At 45.3% G+C, this 14,325-nt stretch overlaps 1 protein-coding gene across 3 annotated transcripts in view; it reads left to right on the top strand.

Annotated features, from left to right (window-relative positions):
• usp25 (ubiquitin specific peptidase 25) overlaps positions 1-14,325 on the top strand; it is a 166,544-nt gene that overhangs the window by 91,200 nt on the left and 61,019 nt on the right. For all 3 annotated transcript variants that reach the window (XM_078233049.1, XM_078233048.1, XM_078233047.1), the window contains exons 17-18: positions 5,175-5,375; positions 8,248-8,387. In XM_078233049.1, coding sequence (XP_078089175.1) covers positions 5,175-5,375; positions 8,248-8,387 — 341 coding nt within the window. The remainder of the gene's footprint in view (positions 1-5,174; positions 5,376-8,247; positions 8,388-14,325) is intronic.

Genomic DNA, 14,325 nt, shown 5'->3' with positions numbered 1-14,325 from the left:
TTTGAATAAACAAAGTTGATAAGTCCCCTGGGCCTGATGAAATATATCCTAGGATTCTTTGGGAGGCAAGGGATGAGATAGCAGAGCCTTTGGCATTGATCTTTGGGTCCTCACTGTCTACGGGGGTGGTGACAGAGGACTGGAGAGTGGCGAATGTTGTTCCTCTGTTTAAGAAAGGGAATAGAAATGACCCTGGTAATTATAGGCCGGTTAGTCTTACTTCGGTGGTCGGTAAGTTGATGGAAAAGGTCCTTAGGGATAGGATTTACGACCATTTAGAAAGATGCAGCTTAATCCGGGATAGTCAGCATGGATTTGTGAAGGGCAAGTCTTGCCTCACAAATTTGATAGAATTTTTTGAGGAGGTAACTAAGTGTGTAGATGAAGGTAGTGCAGTTGATGTCATATACATGGATTTTAGTAAGGCGTTTGATAAAGTCCCCCACGGTCGGCTTATGAAGAAAGTAAGGATGTGTGGGATAGAGGGAAGTTTGGCCGATTGGATAGGTAACTGGCTATCTAACAGAAGACAGAGGGTGGTGGTGGATGGAAAATTTTCGGACTGGAAACCGGTTACCAGCGGAGTGCCACAGGGATCAGTGCTTGGTCCTCTGCTATTTGTAATTTTTATAAATGACTTGGAGGAGGGGGCTGAAGGGTGGATCAGTAAATTTGCTGATGACACCAAGATTGGTGGAGTAGTGGATGAGGTGGAGGGCTGTTGTAGGCTGCAAAGAGACATAGATAGGATGCAAAGCTGGGCTGAAAAATGGCAAATGGAGTTTAACCCTGACAAATGCGAGGTGATTCATTTTGGTAGGACAAATTTAAATGTGGATTACAGGGTCAAAGGTAGGGTTCTGAAGAATGTGGAGGAACAGAGAGATCTTGGGGTTCATATCCATAGATCTCTGAAGGTTGCCACTCAAGTGGATAGAGCCGTGAAGAAGGCCTATAGTGTGTTGGCGTTCATTAACAGGGGGTTTGAGTTTAAGAGCCGTGGGGTTATACTGCAACTGTACAGGACCTTGGTGAGACCACATTTGGAATATTGTATGCAGTTCTGGTCACCTCACTACAAGAAGGATGTGGAGACACTGGAAAGAGTGCAAAGGAGATTTACCAGGATGCTGCCTGGTTTGGAGGGTAGGTCTTACGAGGAAAGGTTGAGGGAACTTGGGCTTTTCTCTTTGGAGCGGAGAAGGTTGAGAGGAGACTTGATAGAGGTTTATAAGATGATGGGGGGGATAGATAGAGTGAACGTTCAAAGACTATTTCCTCGGATGATTGGAGCGGTAACTAGGGGGCATAACTCTAGGGTTCATGGTGGGAGATATAGGAAGGATGTCCAAGGTAGGTTTTTTACTCAGAGTGGTTGGGGTGTGGAATGGACTGCCTGCAGGGATAGTGGAGTCAGAAACTTTAGGAACATTTAAGCGGTTATTGGATAGGCACATGGAGTACTTCGGGATGATAGGGAACCGCCCTGATAGGGTACAGCTCCCTGTACTGTTCTATGTTCTATGTAAACCTTCATCCATGTATATTTTTGAAGTTTAAAGTTTATTTATTAATCACAAGTAACGCTTACATTAACACTGCAATGAAGTTACTGTGAAATTCCCTTAGTCGCCACACTCCGGTGCCTGTTAGGGTCAATGCACCTAACCAACACGTCTTTCAGACTGTGGGAGGAAACTGGAGGAAACCCACGCAGACACTGAGAGAATGTACAAACTCCACACAGACAGTGACCCAAGCCGGGAATTGAACCCAGGCCCCTGGTGCTGTGAGGCAGCAGTGCTAACTACTCTGCCACGGTGCCGCCCATCTTATCTCCAGCCTCAGTTATTTCAGTGCTGTGTTAGCTGCACTCCCCCTCCCCCCACCACCATCTTCTGTACGTTTGAGCTCATCTCAAACTCTGCTGCCTGTTTCCCAGTCTGCGTTGGTCCATCACCCCCAAGCTTGCTGGCCAACCTAGGCTTATAGTCACAGAAGGCCCACTTTAAAATTCTTGTATTTGTATTTAGATCCCTGCGCTGCATGGCTTCACTCTTCTATCTCTGTTACCTCCTACAGCAGTGGTGGACAGCCTGCGGCTGGGGGAGCCACATGCGGCCCATCTGGCATATGAGACATTTTGTTGACCATCGCCCATGAGCAGGATTGCCACGTTCCGCTGATTTCTGCCCACATCCTGGCCTGGGTCACTGTCTGTGCAGTCTTCAGGTTCTCCCCATGACTGCGTGGGTTTCCTCTGGCTGCTCCGGTTTCCTCCCACAGACGTGCTGGTTAGATGTAGTGCTGGTTATGTGGATTGGCCATGCTAAATTCTCCCTCAGTGCACCCGAACAGGCGTCATAGTGTGTCGACTAGGGGATTTTCACAGTAACTTCATTGCAGTGTTAATGTAAGCCTACTTGTGACAAATAAATAAACTTTTAGCCTTTTTCCTACCGGTATGACTGAAGTGATACAACGTAAAGCAAGGGCAAGTGAAGTGCAGGGCGTGCTGATTCTTCACAACATTGACTGTGAGAGATGTGCAGACCCTTTGCATCCAAAGCATAAATAGTTTGTTTGTTTTTACCATTTGACATTGATGATGTTTCTACTAACATATAAATGATCAATCATTTTCTATAACTCGAAATGAAATATTCGGTGTGTCTGAAATGTGTTTGTGAACTTATTCATGGGGTCATGGTTAGTGAACAAGCCCTCCTTGATCCTGAGGCCCTCTGAGATGACCCCCACTCCTCAATTCACTGCATAACTGGCAGCCATGTCATCAACCGTCTGCGTCTTGAGCTCTAGAATTGCCTTCTTAAATATCTTTCTCTCTGACTATCCCCTTCTTTAAGACCCTCCTGGAATCCTGCCACTTTGACCAATCCTTTAGAGACCCTCCCTCCTTGTATTGCTCGGTTAGTTTACTTCATGCAAGTTGTTGTAAAGGTACTGCTTACCCATGGAGGAGGCTCAACAGGAGGAGCCGAACATTATTGACCAGACAAAAGAAAGGTGGGTGCAAGCAGGACCTGAGTATGGGGAGTCATAACCATTACAGTGCAGAAGGCCATTTGGCCCGTCAAATCCATCCCAGCTCTGCAGAGCAGTCCAGTCATTTCCATTTCGCCAGTCTATCCTTGAAGAGCTGAAATTCTTTATCCCTCAAATGTCCATCCAATTTCCTTTTGAAAGGAGGGAGAAGCAGGAGATAGAACATCAGAGATGCTGTCGCCTTAAAATAATGTTATGTTGGGGCAGAGAATCCCTCCCCAGTATGAAAAGTCAGCAGCACTAGATCTTTGATAAGATTATGTCAGGGGCAGCTCTTTGATCGGACTTGAAAGTGAAACATGAAAATTCAGACTGAACAGCCCGTTGACTGGAAAACCTGCTCTGCAGTTGCATTGCGTGAAGTGCAGGGTCAGCGTTGGGTTAACACTTCAGCTGTTGTAGCAAAAAGTCTTGGGCTCTGCAAACTCTCTGCCCAGCAGAATGACTGAGGTTCCAGGAAGAAGTGGGCGAGTGTATTCACACTTCAGCCTGCTGTGACTGGGAATCCACATGTGGCTAATTACATTTCTGTTTGCTAAAAGTAAGTAATAGACATCCAAAATCTGGGTAAGCAAAAAATATCATGGGGCGAATGAGGCATTAAACTGAGACCCCACCTGCCCCCTCGGGCAGATATAAAAGCTCCCATGACGATATTCAGAAAACAGCAGGGAGTTCTCTCTGGTTTTCTGCATTACAGAAACCACCTTAATGGCCGTGTGATTAAGAATCATTTCAACCCAGATTCAATACCAGCCAGGGAATTAACTTTTGCTCTGATGGAACATAAAGGCCAGCATGTTGGGCCGAATGGTCTGCTTCTCTGCTATCACAGTTTATAATGTTCTTTTTTTAATATGTTGGTAAAAATGTGTGAAAAAGAAGTGAGAATGTATTTTTGGATTGCCGAATACTCGTTTGATTACTGAATGGTGGTATATGTTTAAGAACATTTGTCTTTTTCCCCTTTATTCATTCTGGGGATGTAGTGTCACTTCAAAGCCAACATTTATTCCCCATCTCCAATTATTCTGAGAAGATGCTGGTGGACTTGTAATGTTTGTGTATGTAAGATATAGTCAGATGCCCTGATATTGGTAGACAAAAATGGTGTTCTTACAGCCATGCTTATGGCTACTTAGAAATTTCCATTGGCCAGCGCTGGCTTAGAGGCTGTCTTAACGAGCATGGGTGATTAATTTTTTTTTTTTAAGTAGCGAATTTGCATCATTTTGAAAGTTCAAGATAGGATGTCGATTTGGGACTGGCTGACCAAGCTTGTGGTTTGATTTTGATTTGGTTTATTATTGTCACGTGTTCGTATAGAATCATAGGCTACAGTGCAGAAGGAGGCCATTCGGCCCATCAAGTCTGCACCGACAACAATCCCACCCAGGCCCTATCCCCATATCCCCACATATTTACCCCGCTAACCTGCGCATCTCGGGACAATAAGGAGTAATTTAGCATGGCCAATGCACCTAATCCGCACATCTTTGGACTGTGGGAGGAAAGCGGAGCACCCAGAGGAAACCCACACAGACATAGGGAGGAAGTGCAAACTCCATACAGACAGCGACCCAAGCTGGGAATCAAACCCAGGTCTCTGGAGCTGTGAGGCAGCAGTGATAACCACCGTGTCCACCCACAGTGAAAAGTATTGTTCCTTGCGTGCTATACAGACAAAACATAGAGAAGGAAAGGGGAGGGTGCAGAATGTATTGTTACAATCATAGCTAGGGTGTAGAGAAAGATCAGCTTAATATATAAGGTAGGTCCTTTCAAAATGGCAGCAGGGATGATTGTTCTCATCTTCACCCAATATTCTCACAGTCAGTTTCCACAAAGTGCCTGAATAATGTGAAGGAGCAGGAACTCTGGTTGATTTGCAATATTCTCATCGCATTCTAACTGCCAGTACTGCCACCACAACATAGAACAGGGTGAAATCTGGTCTGTCTGCATCATTTTACTGTCATCTCTTGAGTCAACAATATCAAGGATGTGGGATATGCAGGTGGAATGAAATGTACTGAATTTATAAACGATAGTGTTTTGCTATTTAGTTCACAGAGTATATAATACAATCTTTTCCATTGCTCTTGTAGAGGAGTTTGATAAGGAGACTGGTCAGGCGTTGACTGGAATGAACACCTTGCCCTGCGATTTGAAAGAGTACGTCAGAGACGATAACCGAAGGTTTGAGAAGGAGCTGCAGGAATGGGACGCACAGCAGGAGAAGAAAGCTCTACAGGAAAAGATGGAGATACACACTACCCAGAGGGAGCCCACTGGAGCATCTACCTCAGGTGAGAGGTTTAAAATCAGCTTGCATCCTTATTTATTGTTCTTAATCGCAATTTCTTCATGTTGATGTTCAAAAGACATGCTGGTTAGGTGCATTGGCTATGCTAAATTCTCCCTCCGTGTACCCGAACAGGCATCGGAGTGTGGCGACTAGGGGATTTTCACAGTAACTTCACTGCAGTATTAATGTAAGCCTACTTGTGACTGATAAATACATCAACTTAAACTTATTTGAGCAATGTTTTAGTCAATGTGTTGAGGCACTTGTCTGTCCTTATGTAAAAATGGATCTGTGCAGGTTAAGAACATCTTGGGTCCAGTTCTTGGTCTGTGCTAAATTAGCTGAGCGCAAACCAAGATTTGCAATCAGGTCCTCGGGATCTGTGAGCTGTTTAGTGGAAAATTCAAGGCAGCATTCCCGCTCCTGATCTCAGTCTGTTGGCTCTGGTGTTTAGTCATCAGGCAACTCCTGTGGGTGGATGTCCGTAGTGAGAACAACATCGGGTTTGGCTATGCTGCCATCTGCTGATGCTGTTTATGTGGCGAGTGGTTAGAATTTGGAACTCATTGCCACGTGGAGCTGAGGCAAATAATCTAGATGCATCTGAGGGATAGCCAGATAAGGGCATGATGGAGGCTGGATATGCTAATAAGGTGACCAAAAGAACATATGCTCCCTGAAACCTACTCTGCTATTCAGTACTGATATTCTGCCTCAACTCCACTTTCTTGCCAGTATATCCCCTGATTCCCTGAGAGACCAAAGGTCTGTCTGTCTCAACCTTGAATATATTCGCGATGGAGCATCCGCAGTCCTGTTGGGTAGGCAATTCCAAAGGTTCACAACCTTTTGAGTGATGAAATTTCTACTTGTCTCAGGCATAAATGATCAACCATTTATCCTGAGACTGTGCCCCCTATTCTAAATCCACCAGCCAGCGGAAATAGCCAAGCTACTATGTCAAGCCCTTACGGTATCTAATATGTTTCAATGTGATCATGTCTCATTCTTCTGAACTCGAGGGTATAATGACCCAATGAACTCAGCGTCTCGTCAGAGAATAACCCATTCATTCTGGTAACAGATTTGGTGAACTGCCTCCGAAGAAAACATTACCTTAAAGTTAAAGTTTATTTATTAGTCACAAGTAAGGCTTACATTAACACTGCAATGAAGTTACTGTGAAATCTCCCTAGTCGCCACAGTCCGGCACCCGTTCGGGTCAATGCACCTAACCAGCACGTCTTTCCAAATATGTGAGGAAACTGGAGCACCCTGAGAAAACTCACACAGACATGGGGAGAACGTGCAAACTCCACACAGACAGTGACCCAGGCTGGGAATTGAAACCGGGTCCCTAGTGCTGTGAGGCAGCAGTGCGAATCGCTGTGCCACCCCGTTCCTTCGTACTGTTCCTTTGGGTATGGAGACCCAAACTGTTCACAGCACTCCAGGGTAGTTTCATCAAACTGAGGAGAAGGGTGGGAAAGGCCCATGTTGAGTTTAAACATCAGCATAGACCATTTGGGCCGAATGTTTGGTTTATGAGCTGTAAAATTCTATGTAGTTCTGAGATTACAGGGCTACACAGGAATGCAGTGGTTAGCGCTGCTGCCTCACAGCAGCAGGGACCTGGGTTCGATTCCCGGTTTGGGTCACTGTCTATGCGGAGTCTGCACGTTCTCCTCGTGTTTGCGTGGGTTTCCTCCGGGTGCTCTGGTTTCCTCCCACAGTCCAAAAGACGTGCTGCTTAAGTGCATTGGCCGTGCTAAATTCTCCCTCCGTGTACCCGAACAGGCACCCGAGTGTGGTGACTAGGGGATTTTCACAGTAACTTCATTGCAGTGTTAATGTAAGCTTACTTGTGCCTAATAAATAAACTTTAAAAGATTAGCTGTCAATGTAGGACAGGAACCTGGAATATTCCGATGGAATGACACCACCCCCACCCCCGGTTTATCAGCAGAGCAATCAAAGAATCTTTAAGCTTATGGTTTGACATGTTGTTGTTTTGTTTCATACCCGATGCTGTGCCGCAGAAACCATTTGGAGTAGTGTAAGCTCAAGCAGAGGGCAGCAAGCTGAACTGACTCCAGTGGGATGCATATTCTTGCTGGATAAAACCACTTCTCAGCGAGGAAGAAAGCTATCTGGAAAAATGTCATTCTGATGTGATTCTCTTATAGTTAACGTGCAGGTTCATTCCGCAGTTAGGAAGGCAAATGCAATGTTAGCATTCATGTCGAGAGGGCTAGAATACAAGAGCAGGGATGTACTTCTGAGGCTGTATAAGACTCTGGTCAGACCCCATTTGGAGTATTGTGAGCAGTTTTAGGCTCTATATCTAAGGAAGGATTTCCTGGCCTTGGAAAGGTTCCAGAGGAGGTTCACAAGAATGATCCTTGGAATGAAGAGCTTGTTGAGGACTCTGAGTCTGTACTCATTGGAGTTTAGAAGGGTGAGGGGGGGGATCTTATTGAAACTTCCAGGATACTGCGAGGCCTGAATAGAGTGGATGTGGAGAGGATGTTTCCACTAGTAGGCAAAACTAGAACCAGAGAGCACAACCTCAGGCTAAAGGGACAATCCTTTAAAACAGAGATGAGAAATTTCTTCAGCCAGAGAGTGGTGAATTTGTGGAACTCTTTGCCGTAGAAGGCTGTGGAGGCCAGGTCATTGAGTGTCTTTAAGACCGAGATAGCTAGGTTCTTGATTAATAAAGGGGTCAAGGGTTATGGCAGAAAAGGCAGGAGAATGGGGATGAGAAAAATATCAGCCATGATTGAATGGCAGAGCAGACTTGATGGGCCAAGTGGCCTAATTTTGCTCCTATGTCTTATGGTCTTATTTAAAATGTTCTCTTTGTTTTGTAGTACAAGGAAAAGAATTGGAATACTTGGAACAGCCATCAGCAAAAGATCCCTCTAAAGTTTGTGAAGGAGACACGGCAAGGACCGTCTCCAAAGCTGCCACAGAGTATGAAGATCGGGGCCCAGAGGCTGCTCTGCAAGCGGTATGACTTGCAACAAGCCAACTTTTCTTTCCTATTTACTTATGATATAAAATCAAGAAATGCTGACTAGTTAATGTTAGGCCAGTTATTGCTCGCTAAGAAATACCATTCGACCACTCCCATCCATCGTCCTTACCCATCCCATTAAAAGCCACAATTTACTTGTGTTATATACAGGAGTATTGTCACTCAGCAAAAGAACAGTTATGCTTTCCCTCCTCTTCCTCTAAAATATGTTCCCTACAAAACATCCCAGGCATGCACAATGAAAATACAATTCATTGCTTGTGAAACACTTCAGGATTTTCTGAGGTCATGACCAGGTCTCTGATAAATTCAAGTTCCACTCCCCTGCCAATGCCTCTCTACATTTCCCTCTTCCTTCCCAAAAATGGCAGCTCCCATTGGGAGTCAGTTCTATCAGTGCCAGTAGCTTCCTCCTGGAACCTTGTCCAAGCTGGCCCTCTTGGCCTGCCTAAGCGAGGCAAGTCTAGTTGATGCTGGCAGGATCACGGCGGATCCTGATTCCCCATCCCCGACCAACATCCGCACGCACACCTAATCAAAACCCCTAGACAATTAATGGTCTGAGGAATCTGGCTTGGCTTTCCAGCTCTTCAGCCCAGTGGCATAGAAGGCTTCCAAGCTGTCATTCCAAATTGGCATAGACTGGCAGGTGGGAAGTACCAACCACGAGTCCTGTTTGTCTGACTGGGGGGGTTCACCTACTCGTTGAAATGAACTGATGAGGCAGTGGGTTGTTTAGCAGCAGCTTCACACTTAACAGAGGTGCAGCACTCCTGTATATAATATGCTCTTTAACGGTCTTTATGCTAATCTTTATTTATCCATTGTGCCATGTTTCATTTATGGAGCTCCAAGTCTCGCCTTGCCAGTTCAAACTTCAGTGTCCCACAGTTGTCTTGTATTATTGCAAATCAAAACGCAGATGTACAAGAGTTAAAGAAGCCAATTTATATTCTTCCAATAAACTGATTCTAACATTCCTCCCGATACAATATTTTTCTGTGTTTTATTTTGGGGAGGGAGAGGCAGAAGCGGAGTTTGCAATCATGCTGTCGACCTCTGCTTTGTGCCCCACCTCGTGGCTGTGATTGCCAGGAACACTGATCAGAGGCCGTGGGGCACAGGGCAGAGATCAGTAGAGGCAGCACACTAACCTTGTATTCCTAAAATTGACCTTGGCTGTTAAAGACCAGTTTGGTTTTCTAACCCTCTTCATTACATGGTAATATTTTACCAGTTATTTTATGCTGGTGTGCTTCTTTTGCTCCTTAACATGTGTGTTTGTATATATCTGCAAAAGAGGTTTAGCTTGGGGAGAGGGTATAACTTTCACACCAACTGTGGAACAGTGTGGTTTAAATCTGTCCCAGCATGTGGGAGGGGCAGAGAGGCTGCGCTTGACTTTGTCCTGAGAATTCTAGGCCTTAAACCTGTCCAGGTAAATGGGGTTCCCAGTTCCTCCTAGATTTTGCCCTGGAATAAAGGATTAATCTCCCACGCATTCTTGCCAGCAATCTAGAAAGCATTGCACTGTCTTGTACCTTGGCGAGCAGCAAGACTACCCAAATGTAATGCCACTCTTGGATAACCAGACATCAGATAGGACACTTTCTGGGGTGCAGAGGATTGTGGGTACGGCAGTTGCCATTATTGTGGAGTGACCAGTGGCGGGAGTTTCAGTGCAGGGTGAGTGGTAGTGAGGCAGTTGGACGTCACGTGATGAAGCCGCCTGGGATACTTTCCAGGCAGCATTAGCGACCCTGTAATATTGGAACTGTTTCTGAACAGTTTGCAGAGTCCATGTTAGATATTGTAGATTGAAGAGCTTGTGGCATGAAGGAGGAGGCATTGTGCATGAGCAGAGCTGCTGGTTTACAGTGACCAAATATTAAATAATTCTAGTAAATGCTTGGGATGCCACTGCCTTGGGATTCCTGTGACAACTGTAAGCCAGTGACCCAGGGCATGATTAAAATGGAAATCCAGTTAATGGGGTAACACAGCTTGCAGGCTTGCTATATGCAGGTTTATGCTGAACCTGTTAGTTTATTAGCCCTGATTCCAAGTTTCATCAGGATCACCACAGTTCCTTGGCTGGGCCGGGGATGAGAAATTGAACCCAGATCCTTGAGCGCCCGGTCAGTAAAGATCCATGGGTAATAATCCAGGGTATAGCAGCATATCACTTTGTTTACTGGACTACTAATCTGGAGTCTTACCATGGCAACTGGGAAATTTAAATTCAAATTAACTAAATCTAGAATAAAAAGCTATTGGCGACCACAAAACTAACAGATTGTCTTTAAAAACTCATCGAGTTTACAAAGGTTGTCTCGGGAAAGAAATGTCATTCTTTCTTGGTCTGGGACTCCAGATCCACAACAGTGTGGTTGTTTATTAGCTGCCCTGTAAAATGGCCTATCAGGCCAGTCAGTTGTATTCAGGAAGGTGGCTCACCACTACCTTCTCACAACCACCAAGCAATGGGCAACAAATCAAAAGAGAAAATGCTAGAAAATCTCAGCAGGTCTGGCAGCATCTGTAAGGAGAGAAAAGAGCTGACGTTTCAAGTCCAGATGACCCTTTTTCAAAGCTTTGACAAAGGGTAATCTGGACTCGAAACGTTGACTCTCTCTTCTCCTTACAGATGCTGCCAGACCTGCTGAGATTTTCCAGCGTTTTCTCTCTTTTGGTTTCAGATTCCAGCATCCGCAGTAATTTGCGTTTATTTCAATGGGCAACAAATGCTGGCCGTGGCAACAATGTCACATCCTGTAAATGATTTTGTTTTAAAAAGGAAAGCGTAAATGATAACCTTGATCTCCTAGTTCATACTAAAGGAACAAGGAAGGAGCGTTAGACCAAATCAGGTCAACCAACTCATGTTAAAATTTTTATATCTTTGTTTTTTTAAAATTTTTTTACTCCATCCTTAAAGTTACAAAGCCAATGCTCAGAGTGGACCGGGCAAACCCAAATCCATTCCTTGTTTGTTCCAAAAACCAAATTCAAATTGAATCCAATTTATGGTCTCCACAAGAGAGACAAAGACGATCGAAACTGACAAGATATGGCATTGCAGCCCATCTTGGGCTTGATGTTGCTGGCAAAGGAAGGCTGACAATTGCCCCAAGAAGGTGATGTGGGCTGCTGCCTTGAAATAGTGGTAATAATTTGATGCAACTAATTGACCTGTTTGGCCATTTCAGAGAGTAGTTAAGAGGCAATCATATAGGTTGGGCACTAGAGTTACGTATAGTCCAGACAGGGTATGGACACCAGGCTTTCTTCCCTAAAGGAACATTTGTGTGTTCAATGCTTCCACTTAATAAGCCTCGTATTTGGACAGCAAAGTGATAATTCGGGTCTGTAACTATATTAGTGGCCGTGGCCTATAGAGAAGTCTTTGTCTAAGCTACTTTTAATTCCTGGCCTCAGATAGTTTGTCTACCCTGCTAATGTACAACTCGGATGCTTTCCCCGAGGCACAACCCAAGTTTTATTAAATGACAGAACACAGACAAGGGGTAGTTATCAAGTTCACACTACAGGATGGAACAGAACAAGGACGAGATAACATTTGGTGTAATAGTACCACCTTCCCCCTGGGCACAGTTACATCCCACAAGGATGTCCTCGTGCCTCTGGGGTGGCTGCATTTCCTAACCCATCTCTCCCTCTCCCTAATAACCCCACACTCCAACATTAAGTTTGGATGTCTGTCCCTAATTCGTATCATTCGGCAATACTTTACTGACTGTTTCCTCAGTCTGCAAGTGGGCATAATTAGAGCTGCAAATGCCCAATGTTGCACTTGAGTGAGATTCAGGTGACCACACTGTTGCACCCAATAACATTGTGGGAATGCCTGATATCGTGACCTTGCTTAGCTTGTGCAGGCGATGGTGGTTGGGATTGGCCAACACATTTTATGAAGTATGTTTGGAGAGGAGAATATATGTATTGTTGCTGGAACTGTTGATATAACCTAAGGTGTGGTAACTATGTTTTGTGACTTTTAGTACACGTGCGTGTGTATATTATAAAATTGCATTTATGGACAGAAGCAGACAGTTAAATTTTGTCTGTATGTTTCCCCACTCTTAATCCCAATCTGTCCTGATGTGAACGCTCGCTGCCTGTGAATTGCACCCTCCTGCTGCCCTGCAGTCGCTGCCATCATCATGCTGCGGCTGTGCTTTAAGCCTCCTTTTCCCTTGTTCATTCTTTCCTTCCACCTGCTCCTCCATGAAGGCTTCTCACTGTTGTACACTGAATGTAGAATGCTGTATGTCTTGTCAATCTTGCTCCTGATGCAGCGCAGTGTAGGGGGAAACAATGCGAATTAACTCTCCTGTGGGATCAGGAGATGTAGTTTCTTCCTGATTTTGCAACGTTGCCTTGACTGTATGCTATATATTTCTTTTGTCTTTCTTTGTTCTGGTTAACGGTGCTTTCTCTAGATTTGCCTGAAGGGTGCCAATCTACAGAAAAGGTTTCACTTTGGTTGTAAGCCTGTTTTCTGCTCTTGATTCACCAATTTAAGCTCTCCATTTGCTATCACTACTAGTGACAAACCAATAATCATTGGTAATTTAGCTGAATAAAGCACAACAGTGATGTTCCTTCCTGCTTGTGAGATGACCCCTGGAAATATATCTCACTCAGGAGAGGCTGTACTATCTCACTCTACCATTCGCGAGGTGGTGTTGGGGATAGGATGAGGTATGCTGGGGGAGACACCTATAAATAGTGTCTCACTCCCGGAATATCGCTAAAAATACTGTCACAATACCGAGGAATGCCTCCAAAAACTATAACACTATCGTCTCCTCTGCTCTCCCCGCCCACCACCACCTATTCCTCTTCCCCACAACTCCCTCCTCTCCTCATCCTCCCCTCTCTGCCCCCTGAATGTTCTCTCAATGTGCCTGCCTCCTTTCTGACCCCTCCCTCCCCAACTCTTCCTTGAATCTCTTCACCTCTTCCTCTCCCCTTGCTCGGCCTCTTCCCTCCCTCCCACCCTCCTTTCTTTCATCCTCCTCTGCCCCCTCCTCTTATCTCCGTCCCCCCCCCCCCCCGCCTTGGTGCCGTTTTCTCTCCCCCCCCCCCCCCCCCCCCCCCGGCTTTGGTGCCGTTTTCTCTCTCTCTCTCCCCCCCCCCCCCATCTCTCCTCCTCTTTCCTCCTTGTTACCTTTCCTCCCACTCCTTGTCTTCCTGTATATTCATTTATTAATTGCTGTAAATATGTTGAAGCACTAATTCACTGATTTCTATGACCCTTTCTCCTTTTTGTGTGCTTTTTACAGTATTTGTTCTGCTTTACACTTTTCAAACTTCCTGCAGCCTTTTATTCTTTGAGCCAGAGGAGATGGACTCTGTGCTTTGTCTTTAGTGTGTTGCTGTCGGAGTCATTATTTGCCACTGGGTGGTGCTGTGTGGCAACCCATTCAATCTTTGCTGCTCCATGCAGACCGTGCTAGTTTAAACACATTGGCCGTGCTACAGTGTGACTGAGCGTGTGTTTATATCAGTGATTTGCCCACTTCAAGTGTAACCACAGTCACCATCGGGGCAGCTCAAACATGGGCTTTTTTTGTTCCTGACTCAGGTATCCGGGAGGACTGAGGGACCAGTAAATGACAGAAGAATGATTGAATGTGAAATCTCTGCTTGTTCACTAAAGGCACAAAGCACTTTCCCAAAACACTTTCCACATCTGTGACCACCTCTGCCACTTAGAGTAAGGACAGCCGGCACTTGGGAATCCCCACCACCTGCAAATTCCCCTCCAAGTCGCTCACCATCCTGACTTGGAAACACATCATTGTTCCTTCAGTGTTCCTGGGTCAAAACCTGGACCCTCCCCGCCTGTCTAACAGTGCTGTGGGTATGCCTCCACTGTGCAGTG

The sequence above is a fragment of the Mustelus asterias genome, chromosome 17, assembly GCF_964213995.1.
Source record: "Mustelus asterias chromosome 17, sMusAst1.hap1.1, whole genome shotgun sequence".
Taxonomy (NCBI): domain Eukaryota; kingdom Metazoa; phylum Chordata; class Chondrichthyes; order Carcharhiniformes; family Triakidae; genus Mustelus; species Mustelus asterias.
This window is presented reverse-complemented; position numbering and strand designations above follow the sequence as displayed.